The 23,680-nt window shown below is 39.2% G+C and overlaps 1 protein-coding gene across 2 annotated transcripts; it reads left to right on the top strand.

Moving 5' to 3' along the window:
- The first annotated feature begins 22 nt into the window (after nucleotides 1-22).
- Nucleotides 23-23,307, top strand: CMC2 (C-X9-C motif containing 2). Of its 2 annotated transcripts, none has more exons than XM_058155061.1 (4): nucleotides 23-154; nucleotides 5,912-6,053; nucleotides 20,306-20,377; nucleotides 23,108-23,307. In XM_058155061.1, exons 2-4 carry the CDS (start codon nucleotides 5,973-5,975, stop codon nucleotides 23,174-23,176), a joined length of 222 nt encoding a protein of 73 aa, XP_058011044.1. In that variant the 5' UTR covers nucleotides 23-154; nucleotides 5,912-5,972; the 3' UTR covers nucleotides 23,177-23,307. The 2 variants fall into 2 exon arrangements, with proteins under 2 accessions (XP_058011044.1, XP_058011045.1); XM_058155062.1 differs by having other exon boundaries at nucleotides 129-154; nucleotides 5,952-6,053.
- The last annotated feature ends 373 nt before the right edge of the window (nucleotides 23,308-23,680 follow it).

Here is a 23,680-nt window from a genome sequence, read left to right as displayed (position 1 = left end):
TGGTGCGAAGCTCTTGGAAGCCTCTGCCTCCGCCGTTCTGCTTGCGCCCGATTTGGGGCGGGGAGGGGAGTGAGAACCTCGGCACGTGACGAAAGGTTAACCAAGAATAACTTCCGGATGGGTGAAGGTTCGCTTCCGGGTTATGCACTTCCTGGTAAGATATTTTAACTTTCAGCGTGAGGGAATTTTTTACTAGTTGTTAACTAGAGGTGAAAAGCCGGAGTTTAAGTTCAATTGAGGGAGATAAATGTGAGGGAGAGGAAAAATAGTATTGATTTATACAGTGATATAAATGTGAGGGGGAAGAAAAATAGTAATGTTTTATATCTATATATAAAACTTCATATAAAATGAAGTTATACAACCAAATTATATGTTTGTGCGTCGAATCTATTTGAATAAATGTTCTAAAAATTTCTCTTGTTCCTCCAGAGTTTTGCATTATGACACCCATCATCCCCAGTCATAATCAAGCTAGGAATTTGGGGATTTGTAGTCCTGGATTCCTGGAGAGCATCAGGTTGCTTATCCTCAATGTATATATATTAGGGGATGTAGAGTTTAACAGAAAAAAGTTGAAGATCCCTTTATACCTGCATTGATTAAAGTGAAAAAGAAAAGTTTTGTATAGAGAGAATGGCCTCCCAGGAAGATAATGATATTTCTTTTAAATTAATGCTGTTTTAAAGGATCACAGTCATTCCTAAAAGAGAAACAATGCAGTCAAGTGCTAACTGGATTTAGATACTACTGATTTTCTTGTTTTTAGTGATTAATCTATTAATACATGGATAAAATTGGGTAATTGGACATATTTGTCATTGAGCCTTGGTGGACCTGATTACATGCAGCCACCAGTATTAAATAATACCAGGAGGTAAAATTTTAAATAAGTGTAGCCTTTGTGGGTTTTCTTCTCTTAAGTAAGATATTATTTTCCCTTCCTCTGTCCTGGGTATTTTGTTGTATTTTCAGACAATCGTATCTGGATGTCAGATGCTTAGACAGACTTTGAAAGCCAGACTCTAAAATTTAAAAGAGAGAAGCAACCTAGAACTAAGGAGAAGTTTCCTGACAGCTAGAACAATTAACCAGTGGAATGACTTGCCTCCAGAAGTTGTGGATGCTCCAACACTGGAAATTTTTAAGAAGAGATTGGACAACCATTTTTTTTTCTGAAATGGTATAGGATTTCCTGCCTGAGCAGGGGGTTGGACTAGAAGACCTCCAAGGTCCCTTCCAACTCTGTCATTCTGATCTCTTCTGATTCACTTAACAACAAAAAGGTTGTAAATTCAGGCACAAGCCTAACAACACAGATTCTTAATAATCTATTGAGTGTAAATGAGTTTAAAAGCAGTCGTCTGTTCTCTGAGATTTGGACCCATTCATAAGCTATGTTGATCATTGTATATTTTGAAAGCTGAATTAGTAGAACAATTGTTTTGACATTTAAGTGTAGTGTATTGTGATACTGTAGGAGGCACCCTTGAAATGAAAGGTGGAAATCTAAATCAATCAACTGAAGATACTGTATATAAAATTGCAGAACAAAGCATGCTGGTCATTATATTCATCTGTTTTAGTAATATTAATAATGTAATGTATCTTTCAGGCAGGCAGCAGATGTTAAACTGAGAATAAAGTTGGGATGAAGGAACTTTAAATTTGCTTGTCATTCACCAACACGGACGGATTTGTAATAGCAATCCTATTCAAATTTACTCAGAAGGAGAAACCGTTTTTCATAACATATACAGTTGGTCCTTGACTAGTGATGGTAATGGAGCCCAGATTTTCCATCATAAGCTATGATGAGTGACCCAATTTTACAATCTTTTTTGGTGGCGGAATGCCATGGTGTTAAACGAATCAGTGCATTTCTGTGGTGTTTTTGCTGGAATGTTGTCACGTAAAAATAGAATGCTGTAACTGGCTGTAAAGGAGAGCCAGTTGCCAAGCACTTGAAATGCGACATAATGACCATTGGGGTGATACCTTTTGGTGTCCATTGTAATTTGAAGGGTCACTAAGCAACTGGCCATTTTTTTTATTTATTTTTGTCACAACAGTATATACAATCATCAACATAAAAATAACTCATCATGAGAGAAAAGTATATATAAGTAGAAGTATAAGTAAAAGTATGCATATAATATTATAATGAAGAGAACAATAGGACAGGAACGGTAGGCACTTTTGTACTCTTATGCACGCCCCTTATAGTCCTCTTAGGAATGGAGTGAGGTCAATAGTAGACAGTTTTTGGTAGAGAGGACCCCTACATGCTTTGCTTATAGCTAATTCTGAACTCGGTCCTGCAGTCCGTAGATTTTAGAAAGAGCCTGACCATATTGTGAAGAGCCACTACTACAATTAAAAAGTCTGGGAATAGGATAATTTGGCTTTCCACGTTAGATTCCTAAAGCAGCACCATTTCCTCACTTCTTAATTAACAACTTAAGAAAAGCAGCTTTAGATTTCAAATTTCTGAGTAGATTTCTTCCATTATTAATATACAACTTTGTAGCAGAAATATTGAATCCTAAAAGTAGTGTTAACCACCAAATAAATTGAAGGAAAAGCACTCCGTACTTTTTCTATTTTCATTCTCTGTTTGTCCAAATGCAGAGAAAGATTTCATGCATCATTTGAATCATATTAACGCTTTGTTATATTTCCATTGTGAATTAGAAAGACATTTTTCTCTAAGATGCTTACTACTAATAAAGCTTGAAGGAATCATATATCCCAGAAAAAAAAAGCCTGATTACTCAGTGCAGCATGCTGTAGGGAAGCATCCGTGAAAATGTCATTTTTGTCACATAATTTAGGTCATAAATAGCCTTATGCTATAACTGAACATAAACTTCTTAATATGATACCACTTTGTAAGGGATCCTGGCAAAAATGCATTTATGCATAAAACAGGACAACTGGCATTTTAAGCTTCTTATTCAAACAGAATTATTATTCTTACACGGTTTACATACTAATACTTAGAAGAAAAGGGCAGTAGATAATCTGTTCTGCTTGCTGCCTCGCCACCTTGTGGCTATTTGTATATTAATTTGTTAGTGGAATGCTCAGCCACGGTGAATAAACTTCCAGGCCAGGTGTGATGACAATAAGAAAAAAATGAATATGCACAGAAATAATTTTCTCCCCAGAGAATGGCTATAACTTTTTTCTTGCTCACAGGAACTTCTTTTGCTGGGGTAAATGATTTCCTCAGCCTTAAAAGCAGATGGAAGACTCTTGCCAGTTGGTTCAAAAGCAGCTTGAATGCTCCCAATGTCTCCCAATGTCTGCAGGTGCTATAATTTTAACAGCCATAATCCATAGATTTAGCAGACATGTTGGGAACTGCTCTTCCTATTTTCCCAAAGCTGCTCCTAATGGACAGCAGAACCTTTCGGCTTCAAAGCTAAACAGAACCGGGCATGGACAGGAAATTATCAGAGAATTTCAAGGCCACAGACTAGACTGGAAGTAAAAAAATAAAAATAAAAATCAGAAGACTGTAATGGCAATCCTCTTCCGTACTGTTGGCAAGAAAATCAAACGGATATATGTATGTCATCACTAGGAGTTAAGCTCAGTTCTCCGCTCCCACCCCTCCCAATTCAGGATGCTATTATCCCAGCTAAGATTTGCTTTCTATTTCAGGCAGGGGGCCCATTTGTAAATGAATGCTCTGGGCTGCATCCAGCTGCCATTTAAGAATGCAAGTGGGACCCGCTTTCAAGTACATTGTAGACAGGAGTTACATTCACACACACACACACCCTTGCGGGCTGCAAAGCATCAGCTTGGAACTGAATCCAAAGCATGGCTCAGCCCTACAATGATATGATTGCTGTTTAAGGTCATCCTGCATTAGGTTGGTTCAACATCAGTGTTCGGGGAGAAAGGAAGCGGAGAGTATCTTGAAACCCTCTGTTGTTGGCTATCATCAGTTTAAGTCAGTTTTCCAAGGCTGACTTTTTGTTCTCTCTTTTTTTAAAATTTTTTATTGATTTTATTACAACAACACAACACAACCATACATAACATAAACACATAATCTGTGTTTTCTTTTTACAAGACGGTTTTGTTCCTTCAACTTTTTGTTCTCCTTTCAAGCAGGCATGACAATGGAACCTGGCACTGGGAAATAGAGCAGCTCAGTGGTTGAGTGTAAATCAAGGCATCATTTCCTTATTTAAAACTGTAATGAGGGAGAACAAAGCTTGCAACGTGGAATAACAACACTATCAATTTTAGTTTTTATGAGCTGGTAACTAGCTGTAATACAAAATAGTAAAATAGCGCAGGAAGAAATTAATACAATCGCACACCACAACCTAGTTTATGTTCACATATAGAACTTCAGCCATCTGAATGGCCTATGTCACTTAAAACAATCACTGGAATCTATAAGTAACTTTACATCCCTGCATAAAGAACTAATACTTAAACCAGCTTCTCAAAGACCATTAGAAAACATACTTTTAGCTATAATGGGTTCAGTTGATTTGTTTTATCTGCATTTCATAGTCACAGAGCCCACTCAGTCGAAACAAGCTATTTTCCCCCCTCAAAAATTCATATATTACTGCCAAGTTGGGGGGGAATTAATTATTCTCACTCTCAGGGAAGTTCTAGGTTGGATCTCTCCTTGATTAGTTTCCATCCATTGCTACTTGTTCTGCCTTCAGGTGCTTTGGAAAACAGGTTGATCCCTTCTTTTTTGTGGTAGATCCTTAAATATTGGAAGACTGTTGTCATGTTTATCAAGCTAGACTTGGAGTCTTTTCTTTATGGAACTCTTTAAGCTTCTAAGATTACAAGCAAATCTGGCCCTGAGGACACAGGTTCCCCAATCTCATGATGTGGGCTTTTGTAGCTGTATTCTGTACTAGGTGGTTCAAATATCTCAAGGGACACAGTCTACAATACAGAAACTTATTGGAAGGGCAGGGCTTTGTTATGTGGTCTTTAAAAGAAGACTATCAGGACCTTGGACAGATCCTGCCATACAGTATACTATAGTGCAGGGGTCTCCAACCTTGGCAACTTGAAGACTTGTGGACTTCAAGTTGCCAAGGTTGGAGACCACTGCTATAGTGGTTAATTCTGGCTGGAACTTCTCCAGGAAGAGCTGATGTTTCAGCAAATTTTTGAGACTTTCCAGAAGGTTGGCTGGATTAGGTCACCCTTTAAATCAATCCCATTTGAAAACCTGTCTCTATTTCCTGAATGCTCATAGGCCACTTTTTTCACTGCTTTGGAATCAACTTGAGGAGCACCCTTCATACGGCAGGAAGCTGGTAGAACATGCAGTTGGGTCCAGATCAACTGCATGCAGAAATGCTTTACAGCAGGGGTGTCAAACTCAAGGCCTGGGGGGCCAGATCCGGCCCACAAGGTGCTTAGATTTGGCCCTTGAGGCCTCCCTGGAAACAGCAAAGAACCGACCCGTGGTGCCTCTGCCAGCGAAAACGGAGGTCCAGAGGGCTGTGAGTGGCCCTCCCAAGCTCCATTTTCGCTGGCAGAGGGATGCAGGAAGTCATTGCAGCTGAAAACGGAGTTTGCGAGGGCCATGGGCAGCATTCCCAAACTCAGTTTTTGCTGGCAGAGGGTTGCAAGAGGCTGCTGCAGCCGAAAATGGAGCTCGGGAACCCGTTTTCGCTGGCAGAGCGCTCGGGCCTCCACAGGCACCCCTGACACGAGTGATGTTGAGCTGGCCATGCCCACCCCGGCCCCCCAAGTTCAAACGCAACCCTGATGGGGCCCTCAGTGAAATCAAGTTTGACATCCACTATTTTACAGTCCTGTCTTGGTTCCAATAACATTGCTCTTTCTCAACAAACGTGTTCAGAATAAGACAGCATGATGTTAAGCATTATTTATATCACAATATTGACAGGAGGAAGAATCTATGTTTTGTTTTGTTTTTTTCCTTTTGGATGAGCGGTTCCTAACTCGTGATGCATCCGAACCTGTCACCTCACCTACATACTGAAGAGTGTAATGTTATCATCCGTCAACTTCAAAAGTGCCACAAGGAGGTAAGACTTCAAGAGGATGCTGCGATATCTCCACCGATAAGAGGCTTATCTTGTGATCCTGTTCTTAGACAAGACTGACTCTTGTTGGTAATATCATAGTAGAGATAATTTTTCCTAAAGAGTTCTGCCTGTCCCTTACTCCCTCAAGAGCACACAGAATGTTACTAGGAATATCTTTACAACAAAGTGGTGTTTTTTTTTTACACATTGCCTGTATTACAAACCAGAATGCCTAGGTCAGTGATGGTCGCGGAGAAACGTTGCGCGCATGCTCGTCACGGCCGCGCTCCAGAAAAGCCTAACTTCTGGGTTCTAGCGTGCATGCGCACCCAACGATCCGCTGGCCGGCACACTTTCACACACCAGTTTTCGGCATGCACGAAGGACAGCTGATCATCGTGCACGCATGTGCGCCCGAAACCCAGAAGATAAATAGACAAGGCTGTGAGTATCGGGCGACATGACTTCGCGTGCCCCTTTGGACACACACGCCATAGGTTCGCCATCACGGGTCTAGGTGCTAACTTGGTTTCCTTGTGCAAGGAAAATGTACACCGTTCTAAAATGAATGTGGGCGGAGGGCATAAGTAGGTCTATAAAATCAGGGCTGGTCTAGTGGTTAAGGCACCGGGCTAGAAAGCAGGAGGCGGTGAGTTCTAGTCCTGCCTTAGCCATGAAAGTTTGCTGGGTCATTTTCAGCTAATCCCTAGGAGGCAGCAAGTTCTAGTCTCACCTCAACCATGACAGCCCAGTGGCTCAGCCTAACTCACCTCAGTTGTTGTGGGAAAAATAGGAAGAGGAAGGTATGTTGGATATGTTCGCCACCTTGAGTTGTTTCTAAAAATAATAAAGGTGGGATGCAAATAAATAAAGTAAATAAAAATAGCAATAGCACTTAGACTTATATACCGCTTCACAGCGTTTTACAGCACTCTATAAGTGATTTACAGAGTCAGCCTATTGCCCCCAACAATCTGGATCCTCATTTTACCTACCTCGGAAGGATGGAAAGCTGAGTCAACCTTGAACCTGGTGAGATCCGAATTGCCAAATTACAGGCAGCCAGCAATCAACAGAAGTAGCCTGAAGTACTGCATTCTAACCACTGCCCCACCATGGCTCAAAAAGGAAACCTCCCTCTCCCCCCCCCGCCACTTTTCCATTGTACAAATTTGGGGTTGCCTTTCGAAACCCTGTGCAGAAAAATTAAAGCCTGTTAAAAGAAGGGTTTGTTTTGTTGTTGTTAGTTGTGAAGTTGTATCCAACCCATCGCGACCCTATGGACAACGTTCCTCCAGGCCTTCCTGTCCTCTACCATCCTCTGGAGTCCATTTAAACTCATGCCTACTGCTTCAGTGACTCCATCCAGCCACCTCGTTCTCTGTCGACCTGTTCTTCTTTTGCCCTCAATTTTTCCCAGCATTAGGCTCTTCTCCAGTGAGTTCTTCTTTCTCATTAGGTGGCCAAAGTATTTGAGTTTCCTCTTCAGGATCTGGCCTTCTAAAGAGCAGTCAGTGTTGATCTCCTCTAGAACTGTCTTGTTTGTTCGCCTTGCAGTCCAAGGGACTCGCAGGAGTCTTCTCCAGCACCAGAGTTCAAAGGCCTCAATTCTTTGGCGCTCAGCCTTTCTTATGGTCCAACCTTCACAGCCATACATTGCAACTGGTATTTGTTTAGGTAGCGCTTATTTAAAGCCCAGAATGCGCTCCCGTCAGACATGACGGCTTCCATTTAAGGGCCTGATTATATTCACACTGGGTTCTTGGATTGTCAGTAACTGGTTGTGATGGCTGTTTACTATGTCTTTGAAGTAGTAATAGAGGACTGGAAAAAGAAATTAAAAGATTTATTTTGTGGGGGGGAAAAAAGCTACTGATTTAAGAATGGTTTGGGATGTAAAAGTATGGGTAGTCATCGTCTTATGGCCACAACTGAGCCCAAAATTTCTGTTGTTAAAGTGAGACATTGGTTAAGTAAGTTTTGCCCCATTTTGCCACCTTTCTTGCCACAGTTGTTAAGCGAATCATTGTAGTTGTTACATTAGTAACACGGTTGTTAAGTTAATCTGGCTTCCCCGTTGACTTTGCCTGTCAGACGGTCTCAAAGGGTGATCACATGATCCCGGGACATTGCAACAATCATAAATATGAGTCATGCCAAGTGTCTGAATTTTGATCACATGACCACCGGGATGCCACAGTGGTGTGAAGTGTGAAAAATGGACATCAGTCACATTTTTCAGTGCTGTTGTAACTTTGAACAGTCACTAAATGTCACTCTGTGGCAGCACCGACCCTGTGGAACGAGTTACCTCCAGGGCTACGCCAACTCCCCGACCTCTGAACCTTCAAGCGGGAACTGAAGACTCTATTATTCAATCGGGCGGGACTAGCCTAAGTGTTTTAACTTAATTTTAACTTAATTTTAATGTATTTATTTATAATTTTAAATTTTAAGGGTTTTATATTGGTCTATGACAGTTTTAGTTAATTAGGCCTGTTAAATATTTCGTTTTAAATGCATTTTAAATCTGGGATTTATATTGTGTATTTATGTGTTTTAAATAAGGCTGTACACCGCCCTGAGTCCTTCGGGAGAAGGGCGGTATAGAAATTTAATTAATAAATAAAATAAATAAAATGAACTGTTGCAAGTCGAGGATTATCTGTAAAGCTTTTATCAGAGGTTATTTCAAAGAGCATAATAATGATTTTAAAAAGAGGCAAGAGAAACAGCAAGCTATCGTGGATAATACACAGGAAAAATGGAAGTGTTAAAGGAATTCCCAGGGAAGATAAATATTGCTTACCAAATTAAGCTTTTACAACAGTTATCTATGTTAACAGATAACCTCTGTGAGGTTGCAAAGAAGCCAGGGAAATGTTTGGCATATAAATGACAAAAGGGAGAAAAAATAATTTTTTTCTAGACTATGAGACACAGTAGTAATGGATAGTGTGGCCATGAAAAATCGTTTTCATCATCTTATTCTAATTTGTATAAAGCAAGTGATACCTCTGTGGAGAAAATAGATGAAGATCTAAATAAACACAATTTATCGAGAGCAGAGAGAGATTGTGAATGGACCTGTAACAATAGAGGAAGTTTCTGAAGCTATTAAAAAAAAAAAAAGATTAAACCAGAAAAAGCGCCGGGGCACAGATAGATGATCAGATTCTTATTATAAATGTTTTGAGGAAAAAGAAATGATTGCTAAACAATTAATTGTCTTCCCGCCATAATCATCACAAGAAATTTGACAACTCTTCAAGAAATCTTTGCTGAGCTGCCGGCTAAGAGGAAACAAGTGAGCCCCTTGTCCGATCTTTGGCTGGTTATGAGTCAGGAGTTATTAATTCAATGTCATATAAAAACTGGCATTGCAGGAGGAGACACAAAACTGTTTCTATTTCCCTTAAGGGGCATGGCCAAAATTGTTCTTGGACTGGAACATTGAGAAATCTTTCTTCTGAAAGGGAGGGGGGAAAAAAAGCCTTTCAGTAATTTAAAACTTTTATTCTCAATCCTGTCTGGTGTGGATTATAAAAGAATTATAACCTTTACGTGTATATGTGTGTCTGTGTGTTTGTGGAACACACTGCCTGTGTTTAGAGACGGTTATATCTGCTTTTAGTTTTTCTTCTCAAATTTAAATACTGCTTCTGCTTGCTTGCTTGCTTGCTTCCTCCCTCCCTCCCTCCCTTCCTTCCTTCCCCATACATTATATTAGAATAGAATAGAATAGAATAGAATAGAATAGAATAGAATAGAATAGAATAGAATAGAATAGAATAGAATAGAATAGAATTTTATTGGCCAGGTGTGATTGGACACACAAGAAATTTGTCTTGTTGCATATGCTCTCAGTGTACATAAAAGAAAGAAAAAGAAAAAAATACCTTCATCAAAGGTACAACATTTACAACACAAATAATGGTCATAGGTTGCAATTTAACCCTTAATGATAGCAACAAAAAGTTACAGTCATACAGTCATAAATGGAAAGAGATTGGTGATGAAAACGATGAGAAGATTAATAGTAGTTCAGACTTAGTAAATAGTTTGACAGTGTTGAAGGAATTATTTGTTTAGCAGAGTGATGGCCTTCGGGAAAAAACTGTTCTTGTGTCTAGTTGTTCTGTTGTGCAGTGCTCTACAGCGTCCTTTTGATGGTAGGAGTTGAAACAGTTTATGGCCAGGATTATATTACCATATATATATATGTAGGTCTTTGGTTATTCGGGTTTTCTCCCATGTAAAATTGGAAGTGTCTTGGCGACGTTTTGACAAAGTCTCATTCGTCATCTTCAGGCTTCAGCTTCGTGCTCCCAGAAGCACCTGAAGATCTACATACAAACACCCGCGAAAACCTCAGAAAACAAATATATATATATATATGTATAGGTCTTTGGTTATTCGGGTTTTCTCCCGCGTAAAATTGGAAGTGTCTTGGCGACGTTTCGGCGAAGTCTCATTCGTCATCTTCAGGCTTCAGCTTCGTGCTTCTGGAAGCAATGTGTGATTGCAGCTGTTTCTTCCTTTTTAACTGCTAGTGGGGGTTTGAACTGATTGGGTGGGAGCTTGGCTGTGCTCTGATTGGATGGGGTTTTTTTTGTGCTCTGATTGGCTGGGGGTGTGTCCTGTGTTGGTGGGGGCTTGGTTGTGCTCAGATTAGTCTGAGTTGCAGGGGGATTTGAGCTGGTGAGCTGCATTGCTGTTGTTTGGCTTCGTGTTTGTGGTCGTGCTACATCTTCATAGTGGGTGTCTGTCTGCTGTATATGGATTGGAGGGGTTTGAAATGGCTAATGTTGCAGCTGCGGTCTGGCTTCTGGTCCTTGGTCGTGCTTCCTGATCAGTGTGGGTTTGGGTCTGCTTTCTGGGTGGATGTGTGGTGGTGACATCCTGTGTGGACCTCGTGAGTGTGGGTCTGGTGTCATTCCTCGTGTTAGGGACTCATTTGTCAATAAGGGCGGGTTTCCAAATGGCTGGTAGGCGGGAGGTATCATCTCGTTTGTTCATGCTGTGTGGGCATTTTTCTATCTCGATGGCTTCTCTGATTATTCTGTTGTTAAAGTGTTCAGTTTTGGCGATAGTTCTGGTCTTTTTAAAGTCAATATTGTATCCTGTGGCTTTAAGGTGTTGGACCAGGGAAGAAGTTGGTTCCTCTTTTTTGACTGAGGAATTATATTAAATATTGAAATACATTATATTAAAATACTGAAATACAAAGTAGGAAAAAAGAGCAAAATAAAAAAACCTAATTTAATAATAATAACCTTTATTGTCACTGCACAACATATGTAGAATGAAATTGGTGGAGCTCCCTCAGTGCAACCCCTCCCCCAACACAATACAACTCAGAGTGAAGACAGAAAATCCCTAACCCAATAAATCATATTAACAAAACACCCAGTCCTATTGCACCAGTGTGAACATGTTACACATTGCGCCCAGCTGTGCAAGTCCCTTGTACTACGTAGTTATTTTTTTTTTTTTATTGAAAGAGTTTTAAAAAACAAAAACATTTTTCCCCCTTTTTTCCCCCTCCCTCCCAAAAAACAAAACAAAAAAAAACCCCTTCCCCCCTCCCCCCCCCCGGCTTCCCGGGTCAATCACAAGGTATTGTTATACATAAACCAAACATAGAATAAAATTTTCCCTTCCAATCCAAATAACCACATCCAAAGCTTTTCATCTCCCAACCCCCTCCCCATTACATAAAATAACTTTCTAATTATTCAAAGGCAATCTGATATTTCTTAATCTGATATCTTAATCTGATATCTTTCCTGCGTATTGTCTTTTAAAAACGCTGAGATTTTAGCCATCTCAGCCAAATTAATAACTTTCAATATCCATTCTTCTATTGTAGGTATCTCTTCTTTCTTCCAGTATTGTCCAATCAACAGTCTTGCTGCTGTTATTAAATTCAGAATCAATTTAGTCTCAATCCCTGTACAATCCGTTATAATTCCCAAAAGGAAAAATTGTGGCAGGAACTTTATCTTCTTCTTCAGTACATTTTGAATAATCCACCAAATTCTTATCCAAAAGACCTTAATTTTCTTGCAAGTCCACCAAATATGAAAATATGTAGCATCATCACAATCACACCTCCAACATTTCGCTTGGATATTAGGATACATACATGATAATTTTTTGGGATCTAAGTGCCATCTATAAAACATCTTATAAAAATTTTCCCTTAAATTCTGTGCATAACTACGTAGTTATGATGTTATTTTGCGTTCAGGAGTCTGACAGCCCATGGATAAATTTAAAGTTTAAAAACAGCAAAAAAGAAAAGTAAAATACTTTTTAATGATACAGTCTCCCCTTCTTTGTATCCCCAGCCAATACAGAGTTTAGATTAGATGTGTCCAACCCATAGCTCAGAGGCTGCATGCAACTCTGGACAGCTACTACTGCAGCCCCATGGTATAAAGATACTAAATATTTAATATTTTTATTACCTTTATACTGTATACAAATAAAAATATTTAAAGAATAAAGGAAGCTTATAGTTTATGTACATTAAGTATATATTTTATATGTGGCCCAAGGCAATTTGTTTTCACTCAGTGGGGCCCAGGCAAGCCAAAAGGTTGGATAGCCATGGTTTAGATCAGTGGTAGTCAACCTGTTCTCTACCGCCCACTAGTGGGCGTTCCAGCTTTCATGGTGAGCGGTAGGGGTTTTGTCCGATACTGAAACACTTTTCTTTTTTTTAATTTAATTAATTTTTTTTAAAAAATTCATAGCATTATTTAAAAACATTTTCATTAGGTTTTCATAAAATTCCCCATGACAATTTGAATTTTTGAAAATATGCTATTTGTATCGCCCGCGCATAAGTTTAGTTCACGTTACGCAAGTGAACCCAAATGGTGCTATAGTGCAATCGCAAATAAAAGAGCCTCATCCCAGAATAGCTCGCGCATCTCCCCTCACACCACCCAGCTGTAACAGACAAGCAGAGCTGGTAGCCGGCGCCCCCCCCCCAAAACCCAATCCATGATACGTGAGAGGCATGCACAAATGACAATACACGGCGCATTACTGTGGAACCGGTGGGTGGTTAGAAAATTTTACTACTAACAGAGATACAAAAGTGGGCGGTAGGTATAAAAAGGTTGACTACCCCTGATTTAGATCATGGGTCTCCAACCTTGGCAACTTTAAGTTGGAGACCCCTGGTTTAGATAGTTGAACATTGCTTCAACCTTAGTTAAGAGAGAATTAAAAATTAAGATAGAGAGAATTGGGAAGTAGTATTTTTTTCAGTCTTGAGTCCTAGTAGCATGACTCTTATGCCCTTGTAGCTCCTTAGAGATTTCCAAACGATGAGAGTATTGTCTTCCTTTTCTTTTCTGCCTGTTAATCCAAATTTTCAAATATGGTAAAGTTGTCACTAAAGATTTGTTTTCACATGCTTGTTGAAGCCATTGTCTCACTTTCAAGTCTCATTGATTGCAGCTTTTCTCTTTGAGCAATGAGATGCTTCTTCTGTCTTCTTAATTACGCCTTGGTCAATAATTAAGAGCTTTCTCACCCCTTCCCCCCCCAGCTTGGGAGGATTTCATCTGTGGGAACATCTTTGCCTGTCCCTGATTCTGAGAGAACCTTTCTATGAATTAATATTCATGCACAGCCACAATCCTTTCGTGCATTCAGAGACTAAGTACAACAAGTACAATATTAGCCATAATTATACCTAACCAGGATAGTGGTTTACATTGGTCCTCATTACATAGTATTTTGGCTTGTTAGAAGGACACAAAACAGTTTGGTTAAAGAGAGAATGACTGCCTGTGATATCACACTGGCAACAATATATTAACATTATTCATTCCAACTCATATGCTATGGATGTTGGTGGGTAGGTAGGTAGGTAGGTAGATAGGTAGCTAGGTAGATAGATAGATTAATAGATTGATAGATAGATAGAGTTAGCTTCTAAATAGACAGAGAGTTAGATATAAGAGATGGATGGATGGATGGATGGATGGATGGATGGATAGATAGATGATAGATATAGAGAGATAGATAGAGCTAGCTTGTTAGATAGAGAGATAGATATAAGAGATGGATGGATGGATAGATAGAAAGAAAGAAATAGATAGATAGGTAGATAGATAGATAGAGAGAGAGAGAGATAGAGCTAGCTTGCTAGATAGAGAGATAGATATAAGAGATGGATGGATGGATAGATAGATAGAAATAGAGAGATAGAGAGATAGAGATAGAGATAGAGGAATAGAGCTAGCTTGCTAGATAGACAGAGAGCTAGATATAAGTGATAGATGGACAGATAAATAGATAGATGGATAGATAGATAGATAGATAGATAGAGATAGATAGATAGATAGATAGATATAGATAGAGCTAGCTTGCTAGATAGAGAGATAGATATAAGAGATGGATGGATGGATGGATGGATGGATAGATAGATAGAAATAGAGAGATAGATATAGATCGAACTAGCTTGCTAGATAGACAGAGAGCTAGATATAAGAGATAGATGGACAGATAAATAGATAGATAGATGATAGATAGATAGATAGATAGATAGATAGATAGATAGATAGATAGAGATAGAGAGATAGAGCTAGCTTGCTAGATAGAGAGATAGATATAAGAGATGGATGGATGGATAGATAGATAGAAATAGAGAGATAGATAGATAGAGATAGAGATAGAGGAATAGAGCTAGCTTGCTAGATAGACAGAGAGCTAGATATAAGTGATAGATGGACAGATAAATAGATAGATGGATAGTAGATAGATGATAGATAGATAGATAGATAGATAGATAGATAGATAGATAGATAGATAGATAGATATAGAGAGATAGATAGAGCTAGCTTGCTAGATAGAGAGATAGATATAAGAGATGGATGGATGGATAGATAGAAAGAAATAGATAGATAGGGAGATAGATAGAAAGAGAGAGAGAGAGAGAGCTAGCTTGCTAGATAGATAGATATAAGAGATGGATGGATGGATGGATGAATGGATAAATAGATAGAAATAGAGAGATAGATATAGATCGAACTAGCTTGCTAGATAGACAGAGAGCTAGATATAAGAGATAGATGGACAGATAAATAGATAGATGGATAGATAGATGATAGATAGATAGATAGATAGATAGATAGATAGATAGATAGATAGAGATAGAGAGATAGAGCTAGCTTGCTAGATAGAGAGATAGATATAAGAGATGGATGGATGGATAGATAGAAAGAAATAGGTAGGTAGGTAGGTAGGTAGATAGAGATAGATATAAGGGAGGGATGGATGGATGGATGGATAGATAGAGATAGATAGAGATAGATAGATATAGATAGAGGATAGAGCTAGCTTGCTAGATAGAGAGCTAGATATAAGAGATAGATGGACAGATAGATAAATAGATAGATGGATAGAAAGAGAGAGAGAGAGCTAGCTTGCTAGATAGACAGAGAGCTAGATATAAGTGATAGATGGACAGATAAATAGATAGATAGATAGATAGATAGATAGATAGATAGATAGATAGATAGAGATAGAGAGATAGAGCTAGCTTGCTAGATAGAGAGATAGATATAAGAGATGGATGGATGGATAGATAGATAGAAATAGAGAGATAGATAGATAGAGATAGAGATAGAGGAATAGAGCTAGCTTGCTAGATAGACAGAGAGCTAGATATAAGTGATAGATGGACAGATAAATAGATAGATGGATAGTAGATAGATGATAGATAGATAGATAGATAGATAGATAGATAGATAGATAGATAGATAGATATAGAGAGATAGATAGAGCTAGCTTGCTAGATAGAGAGATAGATATAAGAGATGGATGGATGGATAGATAGAAAGAAATAGATAGATAGGGAGATAGATAGAAAGAGAGAGAGAGAGAGAGCTAGCTTGCTAGATAGATAGATATAAGAGATGGATGGATGGATGGATGAATGGATAAATAGATAGAAATAGAGAGATAGATATAGATCGAACTAGCTTGCTAGATAGACAGAGAGCTAGATATAAGAGATAGATGGACAGATAAATAGATAGATGGATAGATAGATGATAGATAGATAGATAGATAGATAGATAGATAGATAGATAGATAGATAGATAGATAGAGATAGAGAGATAGAGCTAGCTTGCTAGATAGAGAGATAGATATAAGAGATGGATGGATGGATAGATAGAAAGAAATAGGTAGATAGGTAGGTAGGTAGATAGAGATAGATATAAGGGAGGGATGGATGGATGGATGGATAGATAGATAGAAATAGAGAGATAGAGAGATAGATATAGATAGAGGGATAGAGCTAGCTTGCTAGATAGAGAGCTAGATATAAGAGATAGATGGACAGATAGATAAATAGATAGATGGATAGAAAGAGAGAGAGAGAGAGAGCTAGCTTGCTAGATAGACAGAGAGCTAGATATAAGTGATAGATGGACAGATAAATAGATAGATAGATAGATAGATAGATAGATAGATAGATAGATAGATAGATAGATAGATAGATAGATAGAGATAGAGAGATAGAGCTAGCTTGCTAGATAGAGAGATAGATATAAGAGATGGATGGATGGATAGATAGATAGAAATAGAGAGATAGATAGATAGAGATAGAGATAGAGGAATAGAGCTAGCTTGCTAGATAGACAGAGAGCTAGATATAAGTGATAGATGGACAGATAAATAGATAGATGGATAGTAGATAGATAATAGATAGATAGATAGATAGATAGATAGATAGATAGATAGATAGATAGATAGATATAGAGAGATAGATAGAGCTAGCTTGCTAGATAGAGAGATAGATATAAGAGATGGATGGATGGATAGATAGAAAGAAATAGATAGATAGGGAGATAGATAGAAAGAGAGAGAGAGAGAGAGCTAGCTTGCTAGATAGATAGATATAAGAGATGGATGGATGGATGGATGAATGGATAAATAGATAGAAATAGAGAGATAGATATAGATCGAACTAGCTTGCTAGATAGACAGAGAGCTAGATATAAGAGATAGATGGACAGATAAATAGATAGATGGATAGATAGATGATAGATAGATAGATAGATAGATAGATAGATAGATAGATAGATAGATAGATAGATAGATAGAGATAGAGAGATAGAGCTAGCTTGCTAGATAGAGAGATAGATATAAGAGATGGATGGATGGATAGATAGAAAGAAATAGGTAGATAGGTAGGTAGGTAGATAGAGATAGATATAAGGGAGGGATGGATGGATGGATGGATAGATAGATAGAAATAGAGAGATAGAGAGATAGATATAGATAGAGGGATAGAGCTAGCTTGCTAGATAGAGAGCTAGATATAAGAGATAGATGGACAGATAGATAAATAGATAGATGGATAGAAAGAGAGAGAGAGAGAGAGCTAGCTTGCTAGATAGAGAGAGATATAAGAGATGGCTGGCTGGCTGGCTGGCTGGATGGATAGATAGATAGATAGATAGATAGATAGATAGATAGATAGATAGATAGATAGATAGATAGATAGATAAAGAGACAGACAGACAGACGAGAGACCAACAGACAAACACGAAGACAGAGTTATTATTACTTAGGGTTTCCTGAAAAAAAAGGTGAATGTGATTAAAAAGAGATTGCTCCCTTTGTAAATTTGTATTCCTTTGTACGTAAATTGCGTTCCATAATTTACAAAAAGAGCTTCCCCCTGTTGCAACTTCTTTATAGAAGTTGAACAGTGTGACTTTTTATTGTTGCTTATAAACAAGATTTGCCCCAGACGTTTACCAGGAAGTCACATGAGGTGAGGCACCCTTGTGAAGTCCTTGAAGTCTTTGATTCCGTTTCGTAACGGAAGTGAGCGTAGAGTCTTAAGAGTCCTTTGTTTCCACGGGGTGGAAAGGCAGATCCAGCCCCTAACATTTCTTCCGATTGCTGTAGAAATTCTTCCGCTACTTTCCTCTCCACTGGCAGCATTAGAAGAACCAAAGGCAATTTTTTTCTAACCATATTTGGGATCAGTTTTTGAGGAATGGCTGGTCTAGTAAGACTCGTAGCATTCCATTATCTTAACATACGCCCAGAACTGGGCTTTTGAAAAAGGAGCGTATGCTTGAAATATGACATGTAATCTACCTCCCACAGCACTTGTGAAAATATTTTTTGAAGGGTCAAGGGAGAAGAGAGTAGGAAAATATTTTTTCTTTGTCTTTCCCTTCGTAAAAAAAAAAAAACTTTTTATCCTCTGTACACTTCCCATTCTCAACAGGAATGCTTTGCTCGGGCTTTTATGTTCTTGGTACCAGTGGTTTTTTAGGGCTGGTTGAAACCAACGAAAACTTTTGTTTCCACGAATTGTGTCTTCCATTGTGAAAATGCATGCATAAATGTTAGCCTATTCAGACAAGGCAATAGAATTGCCAACCGCTTCCTGTCTTTTCAATGACTTCTGTCTTCTGGACCAAACAAAGGATTCAAACAGAACTTCAGAAACTCCCAAATTCTCACTGAGATTTTTTTTTTTTTAAAAAAGCAAATTCCTCTATTGTATTGGCTAAAAATGGCTCTTTAGTTAAAGGTCCTTTGACTTGAGGGTGGATAGGCAATATTCAAAAAAACCCAAAATCCTTCCTGAGCCTCTGGAATTATTTGTGCAGTTGTAGATCCTCGATTAAACATCTTTCTCAGCCATATTTTAAATTACAATGCGAGGAAAAGGGTCTTTACGCTGTAGAACAGGAGTCGCATTTTCTCTGTACTTTGCAATGTTTACCACTTGCAAATAAATTGCAGTTCTTTTATTTTCCCCAAATCTGATAAAACCAACTCGACTTTTTGTTTGACTTAAAAATGACCAGTATGCAGTGGTGGGATTCAAATAATTTAACAACCGGTTCTCTGCCCTAATGATTTCTTCCAACAACCAGTTCACCAAACTCCAGAAAGTTAACAACCGGTTCTCCCGAAGTGGTGCTGAATCCCACCGCTGACAGTATGTCTTCCAAAAGAATAATGTCTATTTTTTATTTGTCATGCATTGGATAGTTTCTCCAGCTTATCTGGAGTACATCTATTTCCAGCTCAGTATCACCTGAGAATCACTTGCGCTCCAGCAGGAATTCACCTCCATCTAAAAGCAGCATATTTGCAAGTTTCACGTGGCCCTTCCAGGTAGTTACAGGTGTACTGAAAGGAAATTATGCAGCTAATTATTAGATCCGTGCCAAGAGTCAGATTTGAAGGGCAGTGTTGAAGGTGAATGGAGCCCTGGTAATTTTGATTTTGCCCAGGCTGTTCTACGTTTTGATTTTTTAATTGTGTATTGGAATTTGTAAGTTGCCCAGAATCTTTTGGAATGAGGTGGCTAATAATTTTAGGAGTAGTAAATACTATAATAAAATTAACAGTGGTGATAGTAGTAGTAGTAGTAATACTGTATACTATACTATAATTTTGTTCAGTCGCTAACTCATGTCCAAGTCTTTGCAACTCCATGGACCAAAGCACACCAGACTCCCCATCCTCCACGTACTGTAATAAAATGTAATATAGTAATAATACTACAATAAAGTATAATATAGTAATAATACTATAATAAATAAATAAATAATAAAAGTAGGTGTGAGCTTAAATGGACTCCAGAGGATGGTAGAGGATAGGAAATCCTGGAGGAACGTTGTCCATGGGATCACGATGGGTCGGACACGACTTCGCAACTAACAACAACAAGTATAATAAAATATAATACTGTATAGTAATAATACTATAATAAAATATAATACTGTATAGTAATAATACTATAATAAATAATAATAATAAAATACATGAAGGATATGGAAGGGAAAGCCAGTAAAAACCCCACATGAAGCTGGTTAAGATCAAGCATATTAAAGAAAGAAATTGAAGGCTTTAGTTTAGCAGCTCAAGAATAAGCTTTGACAGCTGATGTCACCAAAGCGAAAATTCAACATATAACAAAACAACATTCCACCATTGTAGACAATAGGATGAAACAATTGACCTTTTAATTTAGCAATTGCTATTATTTTCTTGCAAGAAAAAAATACATATGTTGTAAATAATTTAATGTTGGATGTTGCTTCTCTTGTTGGTTGATAACTGAAGACTTTAAAAAGTACCCCGTTGGCATAGGGAGTAGTAACACTGGAAATTCTAGAATACTTTTTTGGATTTTTTTTTCTTTTTAACAATATCAAAGTGATTGTTTTTCTTTTCCCTTCCAGCATTCCTTCTTGAAATTTTTTGGCCATTGCAATGATATTGACAGAGAAATGAGGAAATGCCTAAGGAAAGAGGTAAGGTACTATTAAAAATTTGGGAACAGGGATATTGATAATCTTGTCAACTTGTCAGTTGACAAGTTGACAAGTGTATCTGCTGAGGGCCAGGTGTTATCATAGGCATTGTGATGTTGTCACCCAAATGAAGCAACTTGTGTAATTATTTGGCACAGCAGCAGTATAGACCTGTAGTTTGTATCAGACAACTGAGCTGATGTCGGTCAGATCTCTCAGACCTCTAGATGCTATTGTTTTGCAGTTGGTATCCAGTAGGAATAGGGATCCTGTTGAAGAGCCTGGGTTTGAGACCCGAGCTTGGAGCTATGGGGTGAGCTCCCATTCCTTGCCTTAGCTCCTGGCTACTTAACAATTCAAAAGCATGCAAATGCAAGCAGATAAATAGGTACCACTTTGATGGGAAGGTAACAGCGTTCCGTGCACCTTTGGCGTAGAGCCATGCTGGCCACAGGACCATGGATAATTGTCTTCAGACAAGCTGGCTCCCTTGGCCAAGAAATAGGGATGAGCATCCTTGGACATGACTGACAAGCCTTTCATCTATTTTCCCCTCTTCAATACACTAGGCATACTTAGCTCCCTCAATTGTTCATCATACGATTTAGCTACCAGCCTCTGTGTCGTTTTTGTTGCTCTTTTCTGCACACTACACACAATATTCCATGAGTGGCCTCACTAGTGCATTAGAAAGTGCACTAGTGCATTTTTCGTCCACTATCGTGCACCATCACTTTTCGTGATCTTGATGCATCCCAGGACTGCAGTGGCTTTTTTGGCAGCTGCAGCACCTGACTGGGTCATGTTTAAGTGGTTTCCTCTTGTTGTGACCCAGGCTCAGGTAGGTAGTAGGAAACCCAGTCAGTGAAAAAACAAGAAAACTTTATTTGAACACCTGAGAATTATTTCATTCTCAGCATAGTTCAACTAAATTAAAGCAAATTCCTCCCAACACAAATTCCTCAGTCCTATTGCAGACCTTGGTCCAATTAGGCAAACTGCCAAAGGCCTTTCTTGGCAAACGTTCAGAAGACACTGATACAAAATAAATGCTAGAAGACGAAGCTACCAGCGTTATTTTCCAGCAAAGCCCAAACGCCGTTGCTGGTCTGTTTTAAGCCTTATGGGAGGGGCCAATCATCTCTTGGCCCTACTCCCAAGTCGTCCTCTTTGCTTGAGCTGCTTTTGCCTTCTGGCAGTTCTCCTCATGTGTGCGTTAGGAACAGGCTCCTCCTGTTCCTCTGCCTCACTACTATCAGTCTCTGGAGGCTCTGGAGTCCTCACCTCACTCCCCGATGACCCTGGCCCCACCTCAGCCTCATCGCTGTCCGACTCCGTTGCCAGCTCCGTAGGCTGCTGGTGGACCGCAACACCTCTCCTTTCCAATTTATTTACTTTCCAATAAATGCCAACTTATATAAATGTAATTAATTTGTTCGTTATAGGTACTAGAACTCTGTCCCATATGTATAAAGGCAGTCCTTGACTTATGACCAGTCACTTAGCAATGGTTTAGACTTCTAAGAGACTTCTTGGGGGTGACTTACAATTGCAGCATTTACTTAACAGCCACTGCAAAAAGATTGCAAAATCAGGTTGGTAACGTGGGTGGCCTGATTTATAACTCTCACAATTTATGACCATGATGGGCAGGCTCCATTACTGTCATACAGTGAGAACTACCTGTAATCATTTCCCCCCTTTTCCAAAATTTGGATCATTTAGGGAGAGGATTTGTGGGCCACCTGTGCCTAAGACTACAATGAGATAACCTCTCACCCTGCTGTTACATTTTGGTTCTACAAATATTAGTTGGGTATGATTTTTAGTAACCTGGTAGCTTTAAACGTTTCCTGTTTTTGCCTCTGGCATTTTATCTGGCATACTTCAGTTTGCAGTGAAGAGTCCTAGTTCTTCTGGTTTAAAAACATACGAATTCATTACACATGAAGACCCACAGTGGCACAGTGGTTAGAATGCAGTACTGTAGGCTACTCCTGCTGACTGCCAGCTGCCTGCAGTTTGGCAATTCAAATCTCACCAGGCTCAAGGTTGACTCAGCCTTCCAACCTTCCGAGGTCGGTAAAATGTCGACCCAGATTGTTGGGGGCAATAGGCTGACTCTGTAAACCGCTTAGAGAGGGCTGTAAAGCACTATGAAGCAGTATATGTTTAAATGCTATTTTCCTTCCTTCCTTCCTTCCTTCCTTCCTTCCTTCCTTCCTTCCTTCCTTCCTTCCTTCCTTCCTTCCTTCCTTTCTTTTAGAATGCACTATTGCAGCTAACTCTGCCCACAGCCAGCAGTTCAATCCTGACCGGCTCCAGGTTGACTCAGCCTTCCATCCTTCCGAGGTCGGTAAAATGAGGACCCAGATTGTTGGGGGCAATAGGTTGACTCTGTAAACCGCTTAGAGAGGGCTGAGAAGCGGTATATAAGTCTAAGTGCTACCATTAGGGGAGCAAAGGAGGCTTTGGAAAGGAGCAAATTTATTGCCTGTTTTTTTTTTGATGCTTAGAGTGACCTCAACTGAGTGAAACAATGAATCGCGGAAATCAAATAATAACCGAAGTGTAAATTTTTTATCTTTCTTTGCTTGCTTATGTTTTGCCAGTTCATGTATACGATTTCTTTCAAGTCACGTGTCTTTCTTTCCTGCATGATGAGGAAAGCTTGCTGCATTTCAAATGTGGTGCCATGGCTTATTTGTGATTCATTTCCTTTCCTTCCAGTATGAAGCCAACCGAGCCAAGAGCCACCAGCATGCAAAGGAGATGCACCGGAGGTTGAGGGAGACTTGAGCAGAGGGTTAGAACTGGTGAAGTGGTTATTCAGACACTAGGAGGTCGATAGAAGAAGTACCTTTTCTACTGTCTCCTGGACACTGAAAACGTATTTAACCTGCAGAAATAAAAATGCCTTGCAACTAATAGATCAGGATGTTTTCCATTTATTTAGAATGATCTAAATCAGTGGTCACCAACTGGTGGTCCACAAGAAAATTTTGGTGGTCCACAGAAAAATTATTTGCATTTTTGATATTGCACTAAATCAGGGGTCCCCAAACTATGGCCCCTGGGACAGATACAGTACGTGCAATGAACGTTTGTGTTGTTGCAGAGAGTCTCCCCCTTCAGCGTCTTTTTGAGTTGGTTGGAGGGGGACAGAAATTCTGACGGAGTCTGCTTCGGCCTCCTGGTGCAGGGCTTTGGGTAAAGCTGGAGGGAAGTGCCACTGGTGGCAAAGAGCCGGAGGACTTTGTTCCAATGGGACTGCATCGTGGCCTGGAACTGGCTAACCATCTC

The sequence above is a fragment of the Ahaetulla prasina genome, chromosome 12 (assembly GCF_028640845.1).
Source record: "Ahaetulla prasina isolate Xishuangbanna chromosome 12, ASM2864084v1, whole genome shotgun sequence".
Taxonomy (NCBI): domain Eukaryota; kingdom Metazoa; phylum Chordata; class Lepidosauria; order Squamata; family Colubridae; genus Ahaetulla; species Ahaetulla prasina.
The sequence above is the reverse complement of the archived record's forward strand: the minus strand, read 5'-3'. Positions and strand labels throughout refer to the sequence as shown.